The 20,551-nt window shown below is 41.6% G+C and overlaps 1 protein-coding gene across 2 annotated transcripts in view; it reads right to left on the minus strand.

Annotated features, from left to right (window-relative positions):
• The window catches only part of UNKL (unk like zinc finger), a 246,284-nt gene that overhangs the window by 125,212 nt on the left and 100,521 nt on the right, over nucleotides 1-20,551 (minus strand). For both annotated transcript variants that reach the window (XM_073636796.1, XM_073636797.1), the window contains 4 exons: nucleotides 19,905-20,040; nucleotides 18,679-18,796; nucleotides 13,058-13,142; nucleotides 12,786-12,949 (listed from right to left, as the gene is read on the minus strand). In XM_073636796.1, coding sequence (XP_073492897.1) covers nucleotides 12,786-12,949; nucleotides 13,058-13,142; nucleotides 18,679-18,796; nucleotides 19,905-20,040 — 503 coding nt within the window. The remainder of the gene's footprint in view (nucleotides 1-12,785; nucleotides 12,950-13,057; nucleotides 13,143-18,678; nucleotides 18,797-19,904; nucleotides 20,041-20,551) is intronic.

Raw genomic sequence — 20,551 nt, forward strand, 5'->3', positions numbered from 1 at the left:
CTCCCAGCCTGACGTCTCGGCGCCTGCCTCCCAGCCTGACGTCTCGGCGCCTGCCTCCCAGCCTGATGTGCCCGCTCTCCAGCCTGATGTGCCCGCTCTCCAGCCTGATGTGCCCGCTGCCGAGCTTGAAGTGCCCATGCCCGCTGCCGAGCTTGATGTGGCCATGCCCGCTGCCCAGCCTGATGTGCCCATGCCCGCTGCCCAGCCTGATGTGCCCATGCCTGCTGCCCAGCCTGATGTGCCCATGCCCGCTGCCCAGCTTGATGTGCCACCGTCTGCTGCCCAGCCTGAGGTGCTCCTGTCTGCTGCCCAGCCTGAAGTGCCAGTGTCTGCTACTCAGCCTGTTGTACCAATGCCTGTGCCCGCTGTCCAGTCTGAAGGTCCAGTACCTGCTGCCTGGTCTGATGTCTCGGTACCTGCTGTCCAGTCCGATGAGCCTGCTGCCCAGCTCGAGGTCCCAGAGCCCGCTGTCTGCCCTGATGTGCCCACTGTCTGCCCTGAGGTGCCTGATGCCCAGCCTGAAGTGTCTGTGGCCCAGCCTGACGTACCCCCATCTGTTATTCTGCTTGATGCCATAGACTATGGACAATTACAACCAGTTGGAGCGTCCGGAGGCCGCTCCTTTGAGGGGGGTACTGTCAGGAAATGTTCCATCCGCTCTTAATATCTGTTATTTGGCATGCAGTACTGAGGTCCACCAGCAGGTGTCTCCTGGCAGTTTGGAACTGTCAGGAGAGCTTTTCGCTGTTAATGTTATGTCATCTTTGGGCCGCAGTACTGGCATCCACCAGCGGATGGATCCTGGCAGTATGGAGCAGGTATTAAAAAATAAAGGACAATCAGCGCAAACTAAACCTAAAACTAATGCAAGCTGAACACTAAAAGGATAACACCAACCTCAATAAAAATCAATAAACAAAATAAGTGCAGCGCAAAACAAAAAAATATAAATAAGAAAAGGATGATAAATCGTCCAATACTAAATTGGTATTCAAACAGTTCATAAATGCCAATATGAAATAACCCTCTTCTGGGGACACCCGCAATGGTCACTTATCCAGGCGATGCAATAATATGACATAAGATTGTGCTTACCAGATCCAGTTGACCCCTTAATTATAGGGGGTCTTAAACGGCATGAATGGACCCGTGGCAAACTGCTGGGCTGGCTGTCATCTGCAAGTTAAAAGGATTCCTCAAATAACGGAGGTTCCATCGAGGCTATGGTGTAGTACTGGTATAATGCAGGGATGGTTAACATATGCTGAATGCTCTCTCTCAATGCACAGCGGTATCCGTGGGAGAGGGGGATCCGTAATAAAAAGGCAGAGCAAAGAAGCGATGATCCAACACAGGCTGTTGATATTGATCACGGATGCTGTGTGGTATAAAAACCACATATATAAAATATATGGGAAAAAGAAGAGGATTCAAAAGAACAATAAATAGAGAGATACCAAAAGGTGCCAGGATTTGCAGACCAAAGTCTGTCAGGAAACTGTATAAAGAATAACTTATGTATAGAAAATTTCTAACATGGCTACACTTGGAGTTTAAGACCCCCTATAATTAAGGGGTCAACTGGATCTGGTAAGCACAATCTTATGTCATATTATTGCATCGCCTGGATAAGTGACCATTGCGGGTGTCCCCAGAAGAGGGTTATTTCATATTGGCATTTATGAACTGTTTGAATACCAATTTAGTATTGGACGATTTATCATCCTTTTCTTATTTATATTTTTTTGTTTTGCGCTGCACTTATTTTGTTTATTGAGTATGGAGCAGGTATTCCCCTCTGCAGACAGGTGTCACCTGACGTTAATTAGCAGAGCTGCAGTATAAATACCCGGCAATTGCACACTTATGTTGCCCTGGTATTGTCCTTGAGCCCTGATCTGCATCCTGTTACCCTGATTCCTGATCCTGTAGCCTGATTCTGAAGCCGGATTCCTGGAACCTGTTGATCCTGTTTCCTGTCCGTTACCTGAACCCTGGACTCTGAGCCTTGTACCTGACCCGTCCCTCCTGAGATCCATCCATCCTCTCTTGTCCTGTTTATCTCCCTTCCCAGCTACTGATTCCGTGTTTATGACCCCGGCCTGGCTTGACTACGATTCTGGTACTCCCTCTTGCTACATATGCTGCTGTTTGGTTGTTCACTTTGTATTTGTGGTGTGTTCACATATGCATTTTCCTCAATAAACTTACTTTCACTTATTTATGTCTGGTTCACTCTGTCGCAGTCCAACAGTTCTGGTCACATCTGGTTTATGACAGCACTACTATGGAGCTGATAAAATACATTGTTAACTGACTACATGAGGTGAATATAGGGCCAGGAGACCATGCTGGGGAGGTAAGTGAAGGCAAATTGGTATGAAGGACAACAAAAATAATTACATAAAAATCCAGCATGCATGAGGACAAAGGAGACATTCACAGCATATTCCAATCATGGTAATTAGGGAATGAGGAAAGAAATACAATATGTTATCAAACATTAAATACAATAAAATGTGATATTAAAGGATAAAAATCTTACCTTAATATACCCCTTCTGCAGGACCTGGATGATGGCAGAACAGGTCTCTGGGATAATGATCCCCAGAGCCTGGGGGGAGATGCCTGTCGAGAACTTCAAATCCTGCAGGCTTCTCCCCGTCGCCAAGTACTGCAGGGTGGCGACAAGCCTCTGCTCCGGAGCGATGGCTTGCCTCATGCAGGTATCCTGCCTGCTGATATAGGGGGTCAGCAAAGCCAACAAACTGTGAAATACGGGGTCCGTCATCCGGAGAAAGTTAATGAAATCATCAGGATTATTCTCACGGATCTCACAGAGCAAAGGCATATGACAGAACTGGTCACGCTGAAGCAACCAATTCTTGGTCCATGAACTCCTCCCCACCCTGTTCATGGACTGGGCTTGTGTCAAGGTAAGGACCCCAACACCAAGCACCCGCACAGCACGAACTCTACGAGGAGTACGTATACGCAACATGGCTAGAAAACGGTCGGCTGCTCAGAACGAAGTAACAGAACGCACTGAAGAACAGCAAAGCCTGTGAAGAGCGACCTGAAAGTCAGTAATGAACGAACAAGAATACAATGACAAAGTCACGCGTAGCTTGCTGCACGCACTGAAGAGCAGATACAAACCCACAAGCACAAACTGAACAGCAGAAAACGATCTGAAAACCAGGAGTCTGAAAAAGTGTGAATCGTCTCTCACTAAACTTTTACCAACACGAGATTAGCAAAAGGAGCCCAAAGGGTGCCGCGCTTGGTTCTGAAATGGCCTTTCCTAGTCTCGTCGTACGTGGTGTACGTCACCGCGTTCTTGGCGATCGGAAATTCCAACAACTTTGTGCGACCGTGTGTACGCAAAACAAGTTTGAGCCAACATCCGTCGGAAAAAATCCATGGATTTTGTTGTTGGAATGTCCGATCAATGTCCGATCGTGTGTACGAGGCAAAAGAGATACAGTGCCTTGCAAAAGTATTTACCCCCTTGGCATTTTTCGTGTTTTGTTGCCTCACAACCAGGAATTAACATGGATTGTTTGAGGATTTGCATCATTTAATTTACAGAACATGTCCACAACTTTAAAGATTTTTTTTTTTTTTTATTGTGAAGCAAACAACAAATAGGACAAAATAACAGAAAAAGTCACTGTGCCTAACTATTCAACCCCCTAAAGTCAATACTTTGTAGAGACATCTTTTGAGGCTATCACAGCTCCGCGTTGCTTTGGATAAGTCTCTATGAGCTTGCCACATCTTACCACTGGGATTTTTGCCCATTCCTCCTTGCAAAACTACTCCAGCTCCTTTAAGTTGGATGGTTTGCGCTTGTGAACAGCAATCTTTAAGTCTGACCACAGATTTTCTATTGGATTGAGGTCTGGGCTTTGACTAGGCCATTCCAACACATTTACATGTTTCCCCTAAACCACTCAAGTGTTGCTTTAGCAGTGTGTTTGGGGTCATTGTCCTGCTGGAAGGTGAACCTCCGTCCTAGCCTCAAATCACACACACAGTGGTACAGGTTTTGCTCAAGAATATCCCTGTATTTAACACCATCCATCTTTCACTCAACTCTGACCAGTTTCCCAGTCCCGACTGCTGAAAAACATCCCCACAGCATGATGCTGCCACCACGTTTCACTGTTGGGATGGTGTTCTTTGGGTGATGCGATGTGTTGGGTTTTCGCCAGACATAGCGTTTTTTTTGATGGCCAAAAAGTTACATTTTATTCTCATCAGACCAGAGCACCTTCCTCCATGCATTTTAGGAGTCTCCCACATGCCTTTTCGCAAACTCAAAACATGCCATTTTGGTTTTTGCTGAAAGTAATGGCTTTCTTCTGGCCACTCTGCCATAAAGCCCAACTCTATGGAGCATATGGCTTATTGTCGTCCTATGTACAGATACTCCAGTCTCTGCTGTGGAGCTGTGGAACCCTGCAGCTCCTCCAGGGTTACCTTAGGTCCCTGTGCTGCCTCTCTGATTAATACCCTCCTTGCCCTGGTCCGTGAGTTTTGGTGTGCAGCCGTCTCTTGGCAGGTTTGCTGTTGTGCCATGTTCTTTCCATTTGGTTATGACAGATTTAAATGGTGTTCCTAGGCATCATCAAAGATATTGATATTTTTTTATAACTTAACCCTGACTTGTACTTCTCAACAACATTGTCCCTTACTTGTTTGGAGAGTTCCTTGATCTTCATGGCAGTGTTTGGTTATTGGTGCCTCTTGTTTAGGTGTTGCAACCTCTGGGGCCTTTCAAAGAGGTGTGTGTATGTAATGACAGATCATGTGACACTTAGATTGCACACAGGTGGACATCATTTCACTAATTATGTGACTTCTGAAGGTAATTTGTTGCACCACAGCTTTTTATGGGCTTCATAACAAAGGGGGTGAATACATACGCACATGCCAATTAGTTTTTTATTTCTGAAAAATAGTTTTAGGTATATAAATTTTCTAATTTTACTATTGTGTTCTGATCCATCACATATATTTCAGATTAAAAAAAAACATTGAACTAAAGGCTGTAATGTAACAAAATTGGTAAAAAGCCAAGGGGGGGGGGGGGAATACTTTTGCAAGGCACTGTGTGTATAATATATATATACACACACACACACACACACACACATACATATATACATACACGCACACACACCGTATATAATAAACAAGCCCCAAAGCCCATTTTGCCACACACCTGGTCTTCTCGATCAAAACCTGGTGCTCTTGGATAGATAGAACCTGGTGAAGAGACACCTGTGGTACCCGATTCACAACACAAACCATGATTTTGTCCTGCCTACAGATCCAACAGGCAGGAAGGAGCTAATGCTCCCTGAGCTGGAGGTAACTGTTGGACTACTACAGCATGAAATCTGTAGAAGAAGAATATGAATACAGAAGACAAATAATGTGTTTGCCTGGTGTTTTTTGTTTTTTTTATGCAAGAAAGGAAACAAAACATTCGTGTAATGTCTCTTAAAGCGGAACTCAAGGCATTTAAAGTACAACTAAAGGCTCCTACATGACAGTCCAAAATCCAGTTAGTATGGCATGCAAAAGCCTTATAAAAGTATATATATATAAAAAAAAAAAAAAAAAAAAACACAACTTCCTTTACCTTCCCTGAATCTAGGGAAGCCAAATCCTCCTTCATTTGTATATCCCGCCCCCACCACAGCAGTTCACAGTGAGAAGGTTTCAGCAACAGAGGAAGTGCTAACAATCCAGAAAGCAGTGGCCAGGACTGGGTGTGGTCAGGTGATGACTAAAACTACAGGTTTGTGAAATCAGCAGTGACAATGCTGATAGCCACACCCACTACAGCATCTTCTTATCCATCTTTATAGCAAGTAGGCACTGTGTACATGAGATAAGGAATTCTGCTCTGAAATCAGGAACAGTGCAGCATCATTGCCACACCATCACAGGAAGCTGCTTTGGTTGAACTTCAATGGCAGGATCAACAGGTATTTGTGGGACTTTGCAGAGGGGAAAAGAGAAATCGGTTAGTGCAGATACATGAATGTTTAAAATAAATGTACATTTTTTTCTAAAAAATAAAAATAAAAAATTTCTCTGCCTTGTGCCCTCATCTCTCCAATTCTTGGCGAAAGTGAAAAAATATATATTTATTTGTTTCCTATGACGCTTAGCGCCATCCAGTGGCCAAATGTAGTATTTTTCAAACCAAATCAAAATTATTAGGCCTGCACAGGAAATAGCCTAATAGCATGTTTTTCCGCCCCATTTGCACAGAACAAATGTACATGCACTTTCACTAGAAGAATTGCTATGCAAATTTAAAAAAAAATAGAGCCCTATGTTTTTTCGCGGTTGCTATATCACTGCAATACGCAGGCACTTGTTGAACTGAAGATTAACTGAAAGTGGAGGAAAGTGAGGATTCAGCCAAATGAGGAAAAAGGGTATTTAGCGTATTTTGAAGTTTATTTTTAATAGGGATCTGGTTGATTTCAGTACAATGGCTACGCTATAACTTACATTCACAAACCAAGGGATCTGTTTTAATTAGTTTGCAGTCTCTCAGCAAATTTACCTGATACAAGTCAGTTTTATGTGTAATAATTAGAAATATTCAAAGATTATTGAAGTTTTATGGCCTGTCTGTAATATAATGTAATATCACATTTTAATAAATATATACTTTCCAAAAGAAAGCTCACTCGTGCTGTTTCTTCAGGAGTTGTGGTGTGACCAGCGGCTCCAGCGCATGCATGGGAGTGACGTAATCGCGGCTCTGGCCAATTATAGCACTGGAGCCTGTCGCCGGTAACATCGGTGTAGGGAGGTCACTGCAACAGCTTTGATCTAAGGTAAGTATTTCATAATGAGCTAGTATGCAATGCATATTAGCACATTATGCCTTTGTCTTGCAGGTTGCTTTTTTTTTTGTTTGTTTTTTTTAGAGTTTACAACCACTTTAATAAACAGCTGATGAAGAGTGAATTGCTTCTTTATAAATAAATTAAAGGAGTATATTACAATTTGTAAGGAGGAGGTCAGCAATGGCAGCCTCCATACTTCTCTCATTGCCAGATTCTTTTAAAGGAGAAGTAAATGTTGGGTTAGCACAGGTGATCAATTATGCACAGCATATTTGAACATCATGGTAGACTTACCTCTTGGTTTTTTATCCTCTAGTGCTGACAGGGCTGCACTCATCCCTTGCCAGCAATAGTCTCCTCTGCTACATCGGACATCTCTCTTCGGCTACTGGGCAACCACTCAGAATGTAACTCGGATTCATTCTTAATCACCTTTAGATTTCAAGACTGGACTGAGTGCGTATACTGCACATGCACTGCAGGCATTGTACACAAATAACATTGCTACGAGTAAGGCAAAACATTTTTTATGGTAAAAGAGACACAAAAGTCTATTGTACCAAAACACTATATTTTAGTGATATTTTTTTCTGACTTTTTGCTTTAAAGTGACATTATGGTGAAGGTGAAGGAGCTCTGTGCCCTTCCAGGGCTGTAGAGAGGGAGAGTGAGAGTACAATTAGACTGTATTATTATATATTAGCCAACCACGAACATAATGAGTTTGAATATCTAGTCACAATAACATTATTATTATTATTATTATACAGAATTTATATTGCACCAACAGTTTGCGTCACACTTTACAATATAAAAATGGTGACAGTGGTCCCACTTTCGATTCTCTTCACATTCTTTGTATCCAGCAAGGATGGAGTATTGAATGGAGACTGGAACCTCCATCGATACATAACCCCCTACCATTTTTCTTTTTTCCTCCCTTACCCTAGTTGCATGTATGACTGCTCTTACCCTCTCTTTACTCTACCTGCTTGTCTTCCCAATTACACTCAGTTGGTTCTTCGTTTAGTTCACCTGTGGTGTATGCCATACTAGTGATCTGGTTACTGCGTGCTTACAGCTGATCTGACTAGACAGCTGGGTAGCAGAGAATAAACTGATGCTTTTTGATTTTCCTATGGGTACTGTGACAGACCTAGCCAGAACAGAGGCTGTTGGAGAGGACTGTATGCAAGCCTGTTGCCTTTTGATTATGGGCCCTGGATTTTCAATGGAACAATACTCTTTGTGAGGTGAATGAGAAATCCAGGCTGAACTGTACTAATCGGACTCAGTCGTGTATATAAGTGTATATTGTATGGGGACTCCTTACTGTAGATTTGTGTCCCTGAACAGGGAGGGGGGATTCCTCCAGCAGCCCCCTGCTGATAAGACTGATTCATTCTGTTGGGACACATCCTGTGAGGAGATGCTGGTGTCATCAATTCCAACTACCTGTGTTTATGTTAATTGAATGAGCTGATGACATTGTCCACTATACAATGTAGGAGACGGGACGACTTCTATTGTGTTGATATAACTGTGTGAAGCTCGGTGACCACAAGTCTGGGCGAAAGGTCATGTCTCAATCACCTAGGCTGTATAAAGGATTAGTTAATTACTCATGTTAATTAGGTTACGTTTGTATTGTTAGAGTAATCTTCTCCTGTGTATATAAGACTGTATTCTGGTTCTGAATAAAGTGAGTTCTTGGTAGCAACAAGCAAGTGTCGCCTTGTTTGTGCTCAGAGAGGTTGGGATATCTGTATACAGACTGGGAGGAAGTGGTATATGACGGAAGCACTCAAGCGGAGTGTGGGACGTTCCGTGACAGGTACCTTATGTTGACTATTTCTGTTAAAGAGGAAGTAAACTCCCCTGGTCTGTTTTTACCTATAGGTAAGCCTATAATAAGGCTTACCTATAGGTACTGTAAATATCTCCTAAACTTGCACCGTTTATCAGATATTTACTGTATACACCGTCAATGACGTCTGCACTCTGAAGGAACGGTCACCGTGCTGGCGGCTCCTGCACATTAGTGGCTCCAACCACTCACAGTGCCAGGACCTGCGAACCCGGAAGAAACACCGCTTAAAAGGTGAGCTGTCTCAGTGGTATGAGGGCGCCACTGGAGGGCTTCGTTCTAAGGTAGCTATTTCATAAAGAGCAAGTATTGTGATGCATATTAGCTCATTATGCCTTTGTCTTACAGTTTTTTTTTTTTTTTTTTTGGGGGGGGTGTTCTATTGGGGTTTACAACCTCTTTAATTGTTTCAATATGGTATACTGCAGTACTAGATGTATGCTATAATACTGTACTCCCAAACCTTGATGTTGTCGCTGCTGTACTGTATACTGGGACATTGCTGTACACATCCTGTTTTGTGCTGTACAGTATTTTTGAAAGCTCAATAAAAAAAGGTTAACCCTAAAGGAAGACAGTACAGTAGCAATGCAAATTAAAGTGTCACTAAACCCACATCATAAAAAACCATCAATGAATGCTGCATTACATGCTGTTCATACTCAGTCAATATGAGATTTATTTTGTGAATTCTGCAAAAAATCAGTTTTTTCCTGCTCTCTATCTCTCCCTTCTAGCCATATCCCCAGTTCAGCTAGGGATTTACAGCTGTGATGGCAACTCTGCACATGCTTAGTTTTTAGTGAGTTCCCATGCGGAGCATTTCATCTCCATCACACCTGAGCAGCCCATGTGACTATAGTCACACATGTGGGTGTATACATAGTGGTAAATGACAGACCACTCCCACCCTCATCCTCCATGCCCACTAACCAGCTAAACACAATGGGGGTGGGATATTACATGTAGATTGACAGAGGCTTTACCTCCCTCTTTTTCTAAGACACAGGCTGGAGGGGCGTGACAGCCTGTGACTGGCAGAAATCCGCCCACACCATGGTATTGCCAAAAAATAACAAAGATTTGATTTAATATATGACAATTTAACAGTTTGATATTATTTATTTTTACTCTGTATTCCAAAGGCTGTTTTTTTAAAATGTAACCAGCAGCAAAGGACTAGAAACTCCTCCTGCTTATGTTTCCCTGCAAACAGGCTGGGAAACAGCTGGGTCATTTGACAGCTGTATATCAATTAGGAAAAAAGGTACTTAGATTTTTTTTAATAAAATAATTACAGTGCCATTATCCATATACAGAAAAAGAAAGACCAATGTGAATTAAAGTGTGTGTTTTGTATCACTTTCATACAAGAGAGTTAGGAGGGCCCTGCTCCTGAGAGTGTAAAATCTAATAGAGAGGGGCAAGTGGAATGTTGGCTGGGATAGGCTCCCCTGAAAAGAGGCGTTTTCAGGTGATTGGTGATATAGCTTGGAGCAGAGCTGTAAATGGAATTGTATGTTGTTGGTATTCTGAATTTTATTTGTTGGGGAAATTGGCAAGGAGGCATTGGGGGGGGGGACTGAGCACTTGGTAAGGTGGATGGCCTGGCAGCAGAATTTACAATAGACCAAAGGGGAAAAGCCTGTGTAGAGGTAGGCCTATGAGAAGGGCGTTAGAATAGTCAAGGCGAGGGATAACAAGGGAGTGAACAAGTTGCTTATTGGTTTACTCAATTAAAAAGGGGCGTATTTTGGCGATGTTACAGAGGTGAAGTCTACAAGATGGTGATTGGATTTGGGGCTGAAAAGACATGTCAGAGAACAAGGTTACACCCAACACCCTGGCAGGAGGGGAGGGACTTATAATTGTATTATTGATCTTGATGGAGAAGTCAGGGGGAGGGGCACCGTCTGGGGGAAATATTATGAATTCAGTTTTAGAAAGAGTTGGAGGAAGTGGTGAGATATCCAAACTGATATGTCAGTTAATTATTTATTTTGCGAGAGGAGACTGAAGGGGTTAGGTGGGAAGTAGAAAGATAGATTTGGGTGTCATCAGCATAGAGATGGTATTGGAAGCCTTGGGGAGTTTATCAAGTGACCAAGGGAGGTGGTGTAAAGGGGGAAAAGGGGTCTAAGGACAACATTTCGGGGGACCCCTACAGAAAGAGGACATTTAGAGGAGACAGTTTGAGCAACACTGAAGGAACGCTGTGATAGGTAGGAGGAGAACCTGGAAAAAGCAGACTTTTTAGAGACCAAGTGAGTGGAATTTATTTTTGAGGAGGAGCCAGTGGTCAAAAGTAACAAAAGTAGCAGAAAGGTCTAGTAGTAAAAGTATGGAGTAGTGGCTTTAGCAGTTAGTAAATCGTTAGTGAGTTTTAGTAGGGTAGTTTCTGTTCAGTGTTGCAAGAAAAAGCCAGACTGTAAGGTGTCAAGAAGGTTGTTGTCAATGAAGTAGGAGCTCAGACATTTGTAGGCTAGGCATTCTAAATCGTTAGTGGTAAATGGGAGCAAGAAGATGGGTCTTAAGTTGCAGGTTAGTGGGGTCCAGAGAGGGCTTTTTAAGTATGGGGGTGATCAGTGTATGCTTTAGAGGGGAAGATGCCAGTACAGAGGGAGAGTTTGAAATGTGAGGAAGCATAGCACAGAGCAAGAAGGTGACTGTAACTGTTGTGAGGGAAAAGGGCTCAGTTGTAAAGTACAGAAGAGCCAATGAGGACTGCGTGACAAAGTAGGCTTGTTTGGCAGCATAAAGTGTGAAGGCTTGCAGGGATTTAGTTTTACGCCACAAATCACTCCAGTGGATGGCTATGTCTCTTGGGGTTTATAGTGTCATCAGTCTGTCAAGGTTGTAACATGAGACAAGGTGTGCACCACTGCAGAGGTTACTTGCTTTTTACCTTTTATTATATTTACATAAAGCTGTATTCACATTTGACTTTTCATACAGTACAGTAACAGTCCAGGCAATGCCATTTTTCCAGATTTGGAAATGGAGCAGCTTTGCTTTTTTAAAAGCCAAATGAAAATTAAGAAGTTTAAATGTATCCTGAAAGCAAGTCTACACTCTTTAATGTTGATAGACAAGTTTTTGAGGTCTGTGTCCCTGCTGGGGAGATTCACCTCTCTCTTTCTCCTGTACACAAAAAATGAAAAAATCCCATAATGTAGAGTTTTAATGAAAGCAAGAATGGGGATAAATCATCAAGAAATTAAGGGACATTTCTTTAGCAGGGCCCACATAGGGAAAAAAAAATATTGACAATAAGGTTTTAACTCTACTACTGAAATCAAAACTAAGGAAAAGTTTTAGTTATACATACACTATAAGGGTGAATCTCTAAAGGCTCATTCACACAGTCAATTTGGGCTGTACGTTGCCAAGAATTACCATTTATCTGTGGAGGACATGCACAGGTGCTTGTGATCTGCCGTGACCAGCAGCCTGTAGAAATCAGTGACAGGCTGACAGGCACTGCAGCTGTTCACATGTAACCACACATCTGAGCAGTTACACGTGATTAGAGAAAGATCCCTCATTTTTCCCTAGTCGCATGTAACTGCTCCGATTTGCAGTTGCATGCAGATAGCTGTGTTGCCTGTCATTGATTTATAGAGACTGATGACCATGGCTGATCGCAAACACCTGAGCCCTAACAACAAAGGGCATTCATAAACATTATAAAAACCCCTTTCTATACGAGTATACTGAGCTGTTGTGCAGCACATTTTCATCCTTTTTTTAACATAACTATTATATGAATGCATATTTTCAGGTAGCCTCCATGGAAGAGGTTGTGCACATTTCCGTTCTATTAGAAAAGCAAGACACTTGTGTGCAACACTAAGCTACTGAAATCCCTACATATTTTTACTTACTTTTCTTGTAATTGTAGGGAAGTGAATATGCAGCCAGGCAAAAAAAAACAAAAGCGTACCAATAGTTTCAAGCTCCAATACCAAAATACATAACTTTCTTTATAATAAATATAAATCTACAAAGACCTGTGAGCTAAAAAAATAAATACTTACATTTGTGGTTTGTTCATTGTGGTTCAGAATGTTATTTGTACAACTCATATTAGTGTTCCAGTCATTGGAAAGGCCAAGAAAGTCTGAAGAGTAGAGGGAAGGAGCTTGTTTTAAATGACTTGATTGCATCATCACATTCATGGTCTCTTCAGTAGAGGGAATTCCTAAAGATAAATGGTAAAGATTCTTTGGTTTGCAGTACTGGTCCAAATAAAAATAAAAAAAGTGAGCTGAAAAAATTATGTTTCCCTCTTTGTAAATGTATTACTTACGTTCAACATGTGCAAAAGCACAAAAGGGACCTCTTGGGCAGTACCCAGTTTGTCTCACATCATTGCATTTTGTAGACTTGTAAATCTAAACAAAATATTTTAAAATATGGTTACACGGGTTATATGCCAAAGCAAAAACATGTAGCTAAACACACAGTTGCAATACATACACACAACCTGTTTTACTTGCAGAATCTGTTATTCTGATTGAGCACTTTTGTTATGAACATACCTCATCATTTTTTGCTTGGTCCCTTGATTGGTCCAATGTAAATATGCATTATACAAAACATATAGGATCTCTGTGGAAGTGGGTAATCACCATAGTAGTTGCTGCTACTACAGCAATCACCTTTGTCTTCCGGGTTCCATGCCAAGCATCTTCTCTGCTGCATAGTAAACAGGTACACAAAACAGAAATTTCAGAGCCTCGCAGGGTCCCTTTCGCAAGGCTTCATAGTGTCACTGTGTTGCCTTGATAAAGGAACTCTGTGAGGCCCTGGAACATTTGTTTTTTTTTATGATTTATGTGACACCGTCTTTACATTAAACACATTAAGCATTTGGTTCTGGTATGACACCATCAATAGCATTCACTTCAAGCACCCACTATTGAGAAGTCTGAATACTGTGAGGAGTGCAGTTTTTATTTTGGACTTTTTCAAGTCTAGGCCTAGGCCAAGCGCTGGGTTGAATCCAATGCAAACTTCTGTAGCTTCAGGATCCATCCGAAGCTTAAAAGTATGCCTGTATTTTCTGTCGTACAACAGCCTCCAGCGCTGGGATGAAGAGAGATCCTTCATTAGACGTCTTCTGGATAATCAATAATGTGTATTCACAGAGAGCACATCAGCTCAAGGACAGCACCTTTGTGAAGCCCCAAGGGACATGAACAGGCCAAAGCGGAGAACCACAAATCGCAAAAAAAGTGAATATTCAAATATGCATACATGAGGGCTGTTCATGCTAGTAACCTCTTTGTTGCAACAATGCAATTACAGACCGGGCCAATTCCATCTCATTCCACCACTAAGCTTTGGAACCATAAACAGACTAAATAAAAGTAAAGTAGCCAGATCCAAGTAAAGTAGCCAGATCTACTGGGTACTGCTCCGAAAAACATTTCATAGGTGTATACACTTTGGTCCTTGCACAAAGCATCCTGTACTTTTGGGTGAACTGGGAAGGGATCCAATACTGGTGACCTTGGGCCCATAGGGTGGCAATGGTTCTAGCTACAAACAGGAACTTACCTCTTCCACCAAAACCTTAATGGCTTCTTCCAGCTTGAAAAGATGTTAAAGGTGACTGCCCATCCTCCCTAGTGGAGTTCTGAAATTCTGAGGATTCACCTTCCATTCCCTCATCTTATGCCACGTACACATGACCGTTTTTCCCGTCAGAATAAACTGACAGCTTTTCTGATGGAGTTCCGACAGACTTCCGCTGAAACGGACTTGCGTACACATGATCACACCAAAGTCCTATCGTTTAGAACGCGGTGACGTACAACGGGACTAGAAAAAGGAAGTTAAATAGCCAGTAGCCAATAGCTGCCCTTGCGTCTTTTTTGGTCCGTCGGAATAGCATACAGACGAACGGTTTTCCTGATAGAAATTGATTCCGTTGGAAAGATTTAAAACATGTTCTACTTTTAGGTCCGTCAGAATTTTCTAAAGAAAAAGTCCGATGAAGCCCACACACGATCGAAATATCCAATGAAATGATTCTGTCTGACCTTTTTGCCAGAATGTCCGGTCGTGTGTACGCGGCATAACTTACCCTGCTCATCTTCACTGGAAAGCAAGATTGCAGCAACTGAAAAGTCAGACAACTTGCACGTTCTGCAGTCTCTATGAGAGCAGACACTTTCATAATCAGGTCTGCCATAGGGACTGAAAATTTTCTTATTAAAAAATTAAGAATGGGGAGCCAATGAAAGATAAATATCTAGCACCGGAGCAGCTTGAAGTAAAATCGTAGATTTTATTGTGATCCATCAAGACCTAAGAATCAATTTCTACAGTAAGATTGACGTGGCTAGACCACGTCAATCTTACTGTAGAAATTGATTCTTTTTAAGTCTTGATGGATCTATAATAAAGTCTACAATTTTACTTCAAGCTGCTCTGGTGCTAGATATTTAACTTTAATTGATTTTATGGACGGCAAGTACAGTGTGTGTCCAGGCACAGGCATATAATCCTCATCCTTGAATAATCTCATCCTTGTCCTGTGCACAGTGATGACCTGCCCCTGTTTCCATTTCCCTTCTGTTTACCGTCTTCCATAAGGGTGAGGGGATTCCCTGAGGGGTACCAACAACCTTGATCAGTGCAGAAAAGGTGCAGCCATCCTGTATCCCACAACTGAGGCTGCTGCATTTGGATGGTAGGAATATATGCGGATGCACAACTGGGGAACAAGCCCTGCCGGCCCGTGTGACCAACTCCAAGGGGTAAACTGACTTACAGTAGAAAACACATAAAAAGAAATATATCTTGTAACCAATCATAAAATAAAAAAGGGAAGAGACAACCCTATGTTCAGCTACTACCAGCAAGTAAATGCTCACCTCCAAGACTCAGGATGGAACCAGATTGCTAATATACCAAAATTAGGTGGTGACCTTTGGTCAGGCAAACCAATGAGGTCTATAAATATATACTATATGTTCCCCAAGCATACCCACCAACCACTAAAACAAAAAATACATGAAGTAATTGATAATGTCTGCATAGAATCAAACAATTCACCTGGGTCACAGCTTCCCACATGGTCCTATAAAGTGGAATCCAAATTGTCAGGCTAGAGGAGCAGCCTGGCCACACCACCTGAGCTTGCCACATTTTATTGGTGGCCACTCAGGGGGTGTGGATGGTTTGCAGGGAGTAACCACCTATTAAGAGGTATATATATTTTCAGGGCTTCCCTTCACATCCTGTTTGGAAGCCTTTATATAGGACCATGTGAGAAGCTATGACTCAAGCATGGAATTGCAATTCACCTATCGCTATATACCTTCCATTACTTTATTCTTCTTGGAGTTGAGCATTTACTTGCTGGCGGTGGCTCCATATAGGGGTGTCTCTTACCTTTTTTATTTTATGATTGGTTACAAGATAAAAAATGTTTTATGTGTTCTCTATTGTAGTTCAGTTTACCCCTTGGAGTTGGTCTCCCCACAGTGGCAGGGCTTGTTCTGGATATCAGCATATATTACTACCATCCAAATTAGAAAACCTGTTAAATTTCAACGTATGTAATATACATCCCCCCCTTCTTCTCTTGTCTTATAATGGGTATATATACACATACACACACGCACATACATACACACTCACTGATACCGTTGCAGTGATAATCCTTATTTCATACAGAGATCAGAGGTCCTGATGAAGCAGGCTATCCCACAAAACACCTCGACCTACAGTGGGGACGGAAAGTATTCAGACCCCCTTACATTTTTTACATTTTGTTATATTGCAGCCATTTGCTAAAATCATTTAAGTTCATTTTTTTCCTCATTAATGTACACACAGCACCCCATATTGACAGAAAAACACAGAATTGTTGAAATTTTTGCAGATTTATTAAAAAAGAAAAACTGAAATATTACATGGTCCTAAGTATTCAGACCCTTTGCTGTGACACTCATATATTTAACTCAGGTGCTGTCCATTTCTTCTGATCATCCTTGAGATGGTTCTACACCTTCATTTGAGTCCAGCTGTGTTTGATTATACTGATTGGACTTGATTAGGAAAGCCACACACCTGTCTATATAAGACCTTACAGCTCACAGTGCATGTCAGAGCAAATGAGAATCATGAGGTCAAAAGGAACTACCTGAAGAGCTCAGAGACAGAATTGTGGCAAGGCACAGATCTGGCAAAGGTTACAAAAAAATTTCTGCTGCACTTAAGGTTCCTAAGAGCACAGTGGCCGCCATAATCCTTAAATGGAAGACATTTGGGACGACCAGAACCCTTCCTAGAGCTGGCCGTTCGGCAAAACTGAGCTATTGGGGGAGAAGAGCCTTGGTGAGAAAGGTAAAGAAGAACCCAAAGATCACTGTGGCTGAGCTCCAGAGTTGCAGTCGGGAGATGGGAGAAAGTTGTAGAAAGTCAACCATCACTGCACCCCTCCACCAGTCAGGGCTTCATGGCAGAGTGGCCCGACGGAAGCCTCTTCTCAGTGCAAGACACATGAAAGCACGCATGGAGTTTGCTAAAAAAAAAAAAAAAAAAAAAAAAACCTGAAGGACTCCAAGATGGTGAGAAATAAGATTCTTTGGTCTGATGAGACCAAGATAGAACTTTTTGGCCTTAATTCTAAGCGGTATGTGTGGAGAAAACCAGGCACTGCTCATCACCTGTCAAATACAGTCCCAACAGTGAAGCATGGTGGTGGCAGCATCATGCTGTGGGGGCATTTTTCAGCTGCAGGGACAGGACGACTGGTTGCAATCGAGGGAAAGATGAATGCGGCCAAGTACAGGGATATCCTGGACGAAAACCTTCTCCAGAGCGCTCAAGACCTCAGACTGGTCCGAAGGTTTACCTTCCGACAAGACAATGACCCTAAGCACACAGCTAAAATAACGAAGGAGTGGCTTCACAACAACTCCGTGACTGTTCTTTAATGGCCAGCTAGAGCCTTGACTTAAACCCAATTGAGAATCTCTGGAGAGACCTAAAAATGGCTGTCCATCAACGTTTACCATCCAACCTGACAAAACCGGAGAGGATCTGCAAGGAGGAATGGCAGAGGATCCCCAAATCCAGGTGTGAAAAACTTGTTGCATCTTTCCCAAAAAGACTCATGGCTGTATTAGATCAAAAGGGTGATTCTACTAAATACTGAACAAAGGGTCTGAATACTTAGGACCATGTGATATTTCAGTTTTTCTTTTTTAATAAATCTGAAAAAATGTCAACAATTCTGTGTTTTTCTGTCAATATGGGGTGCTGTGTGTACATTAATGAGGAACAAAAATGAACTTAAATGATTTTAGCAAATGGCTGCAATATAACAAAGAGTGAAAAATTTAAGGGAGTCTGAATACTTTCCATCCCCACTGTATAACAGAGGTCTCTGAGGATTCCACAACTCCAGCTCCTTTGCCATACAATAGCATTGGCGTCCATCAAAAGGAGTTTAATCTATTTATACTTCTTTTAAATGTTTAAAAATAAAAGTGTGTTATTTTATATTACTTATTGTATCATTTACTGTTGTGGTATACTTAAAGTCCTATTATTTTGATCTAAAAAAAAAACAAAAAAAAACACAACTCTACATATCAGAGATGATGCTTTCCAATGGTATAATACTGTAAAACATAACCTCTCCATACACTTTGCTTAAGATTTCTATACAGTGTACTGTGAATTTTTTTTTTTTAATAACTGTGCTATTATGTAGTGTGAATTATTTTTTTTTTTTAATATCTGTGCTATTTATGAGCACTAGGCAAACATGGGAATTTTCTGATCGAGAGGTACTACACTAACTAGGATTCTGCAAACAGAACAAAACACAGGCACTGATATATACTATACATTCTGTACTATAGGAGGACACTTTGTATTACAGCAGTCACAAGGATTACAGCCCACCTCAGGATGGAACTGCTGCTCAGTGCGGGAATGGCAATACTGACAGCTGTCCCCACTTTCACATTTTGATGGCTCTCCCCACTCATCTCCATGTTTCACGCTTGGACAAGGTGTGGATCTGAAAGAGATAGGCAAGCAATCATTTTAGTAGTAGACAAGCATCAAAAGAAAAAATTTGTTTCAGTAAAAGCAAACTAGCTTTAGATTGAAGCTGCCATTCTGAAATACTATGTTTGATGTCACAATATCCAGGAAACAGAGCCTGAGCAGTTCAATTAAGACCCCTTTCACACTGGGGCGCTTTGCAGGCGCTACAGCGCTAAAAATAGTGCCTGCAAAGCATCCTGAAAGAGCCGCTCCTGTCTCTCCAGTGTGAAAGCCTGAGGGTGCGCTGGCAGGACGCTAAAAAAAGTCCTGCTAGCAGCATCTTTGGAGCGGTGAAGGAGCGGTGTGTATACCGCTCCTCCACCGCTCCTTCCCATTGAAAACAATGGGCAGCACGGCTATACTGCTGGCAAAGCGCTGCTGCAGCAGCGTTTTGCGGCTGGTTTTAACCCTTTCTCAGTCGCTAGCGGGGGTAAAAGTGCCCCGCTAGTGGCAGAATATCGCAGCGAAATTGACGGTAAAGCGCCGCTAACAGTGGCATTTTACCGCCGACACACCCACCGCCCCAGTGTGAAAGGGGCCTAACAGCTCAATTAACTGACAAAGTCTGATACCAAAGCTCCTTAGTGTTGGACGTTGCCATTTTACTTACTGGTGACCAATCAAAACATACAGATAAACTGGCAAGGATGGCACTATTGGCATTTTCAATTTTTAAATTTTTTTTTCAATTTTAGTTTTTTCGCGAGTACTGCAATTTCTATCAGTGTGTAAAACATAGTTCATTAAAGCTGAATTCCAGGATAAGCAAATATGGTCTAAAAACAAGAGGTGTATATATTTTTACTTATGAAATAAAGTTTTTTGGGTATAACTAACATACGCAGACATATAAAAGCCAGTTTTGAAGAATGAACAAAAGCTAAAAATCATGAAGAGACATTCTTCTAGGCACAGCTGCCTTTACGCTTGATAATCCTATTGAAGAACACTGTATCCCACTTTGGTAGGCCTTCTCTAGCCTAAAAAATGGCTGCTGGCGATAAGCTGAGGGAAGCTGCATAACCGTTATATACAGTAATAAACACGATCAACTGAAAAATATTTCAAATTTAATGCACCTGTATTTGAACTTTCTTGGGTTGCGTCTTCTGTCTCTGCTATTGTGATAATGTGGACAGGCATATCCTTGGCGGCAAAGTCTGGGTGGTTTAGTACATTGTTCAGTTTTATAGCTGGCTAGTACAAAATTTGTATCTGGGGTAAAACAAAAGCAACAAAAATTAAAATATTAAACCTATGAAACCTTCAGCAAATGCTAAAAATATTACAGAAACCATTTTAAAAAGATTTTCTTAAAATAGCTCTGTTTGGGAATCATTGACATGGTATGAGACCCAACCATGTTTCAACTCAGCTAAAATCACATATGTAAAATAATATATTTTTTTTTTTTTTATGTAACCAATAGAAAATAAGCACAAGGATATAATATTGCCAATGTGCTTAGTCTAAGAGGAATAATTACTTGTGGATTGTTGCAGCTATCAGGGAGGTAGAATATGAAAACATAATAGTATCTAACCACCAGGTGGCAGCAGGAAAGCCTGGCAGGCATCCATAAGTACAGTATGTTTGAAATAAAAAAAAAAAAACAAACAAACAGAGCATACAGCAAGTACTTATATCTGTAAAATATGATATTCACTTCAGGACAAGTCTTATTTTAATACACTTTAATGTAATATTTTTAATACAAATTTAATTA

Source organism: Aquarana catesbeiana, linkage group LG06 (assembly GCF_042186555.1).
Source record: "Aquarana catesbeiana isolate 2022-GZ linkage group LG06, ASM4218655v1, whole genome shotgun sequence".
Classification (NCBI taxonomy): domain Eukaryota; kingdom Metazoa; phylum Chordata; class Amphibia; order Anura; family Ranidae; genus Aquarana; species Aquarana catesbeiana.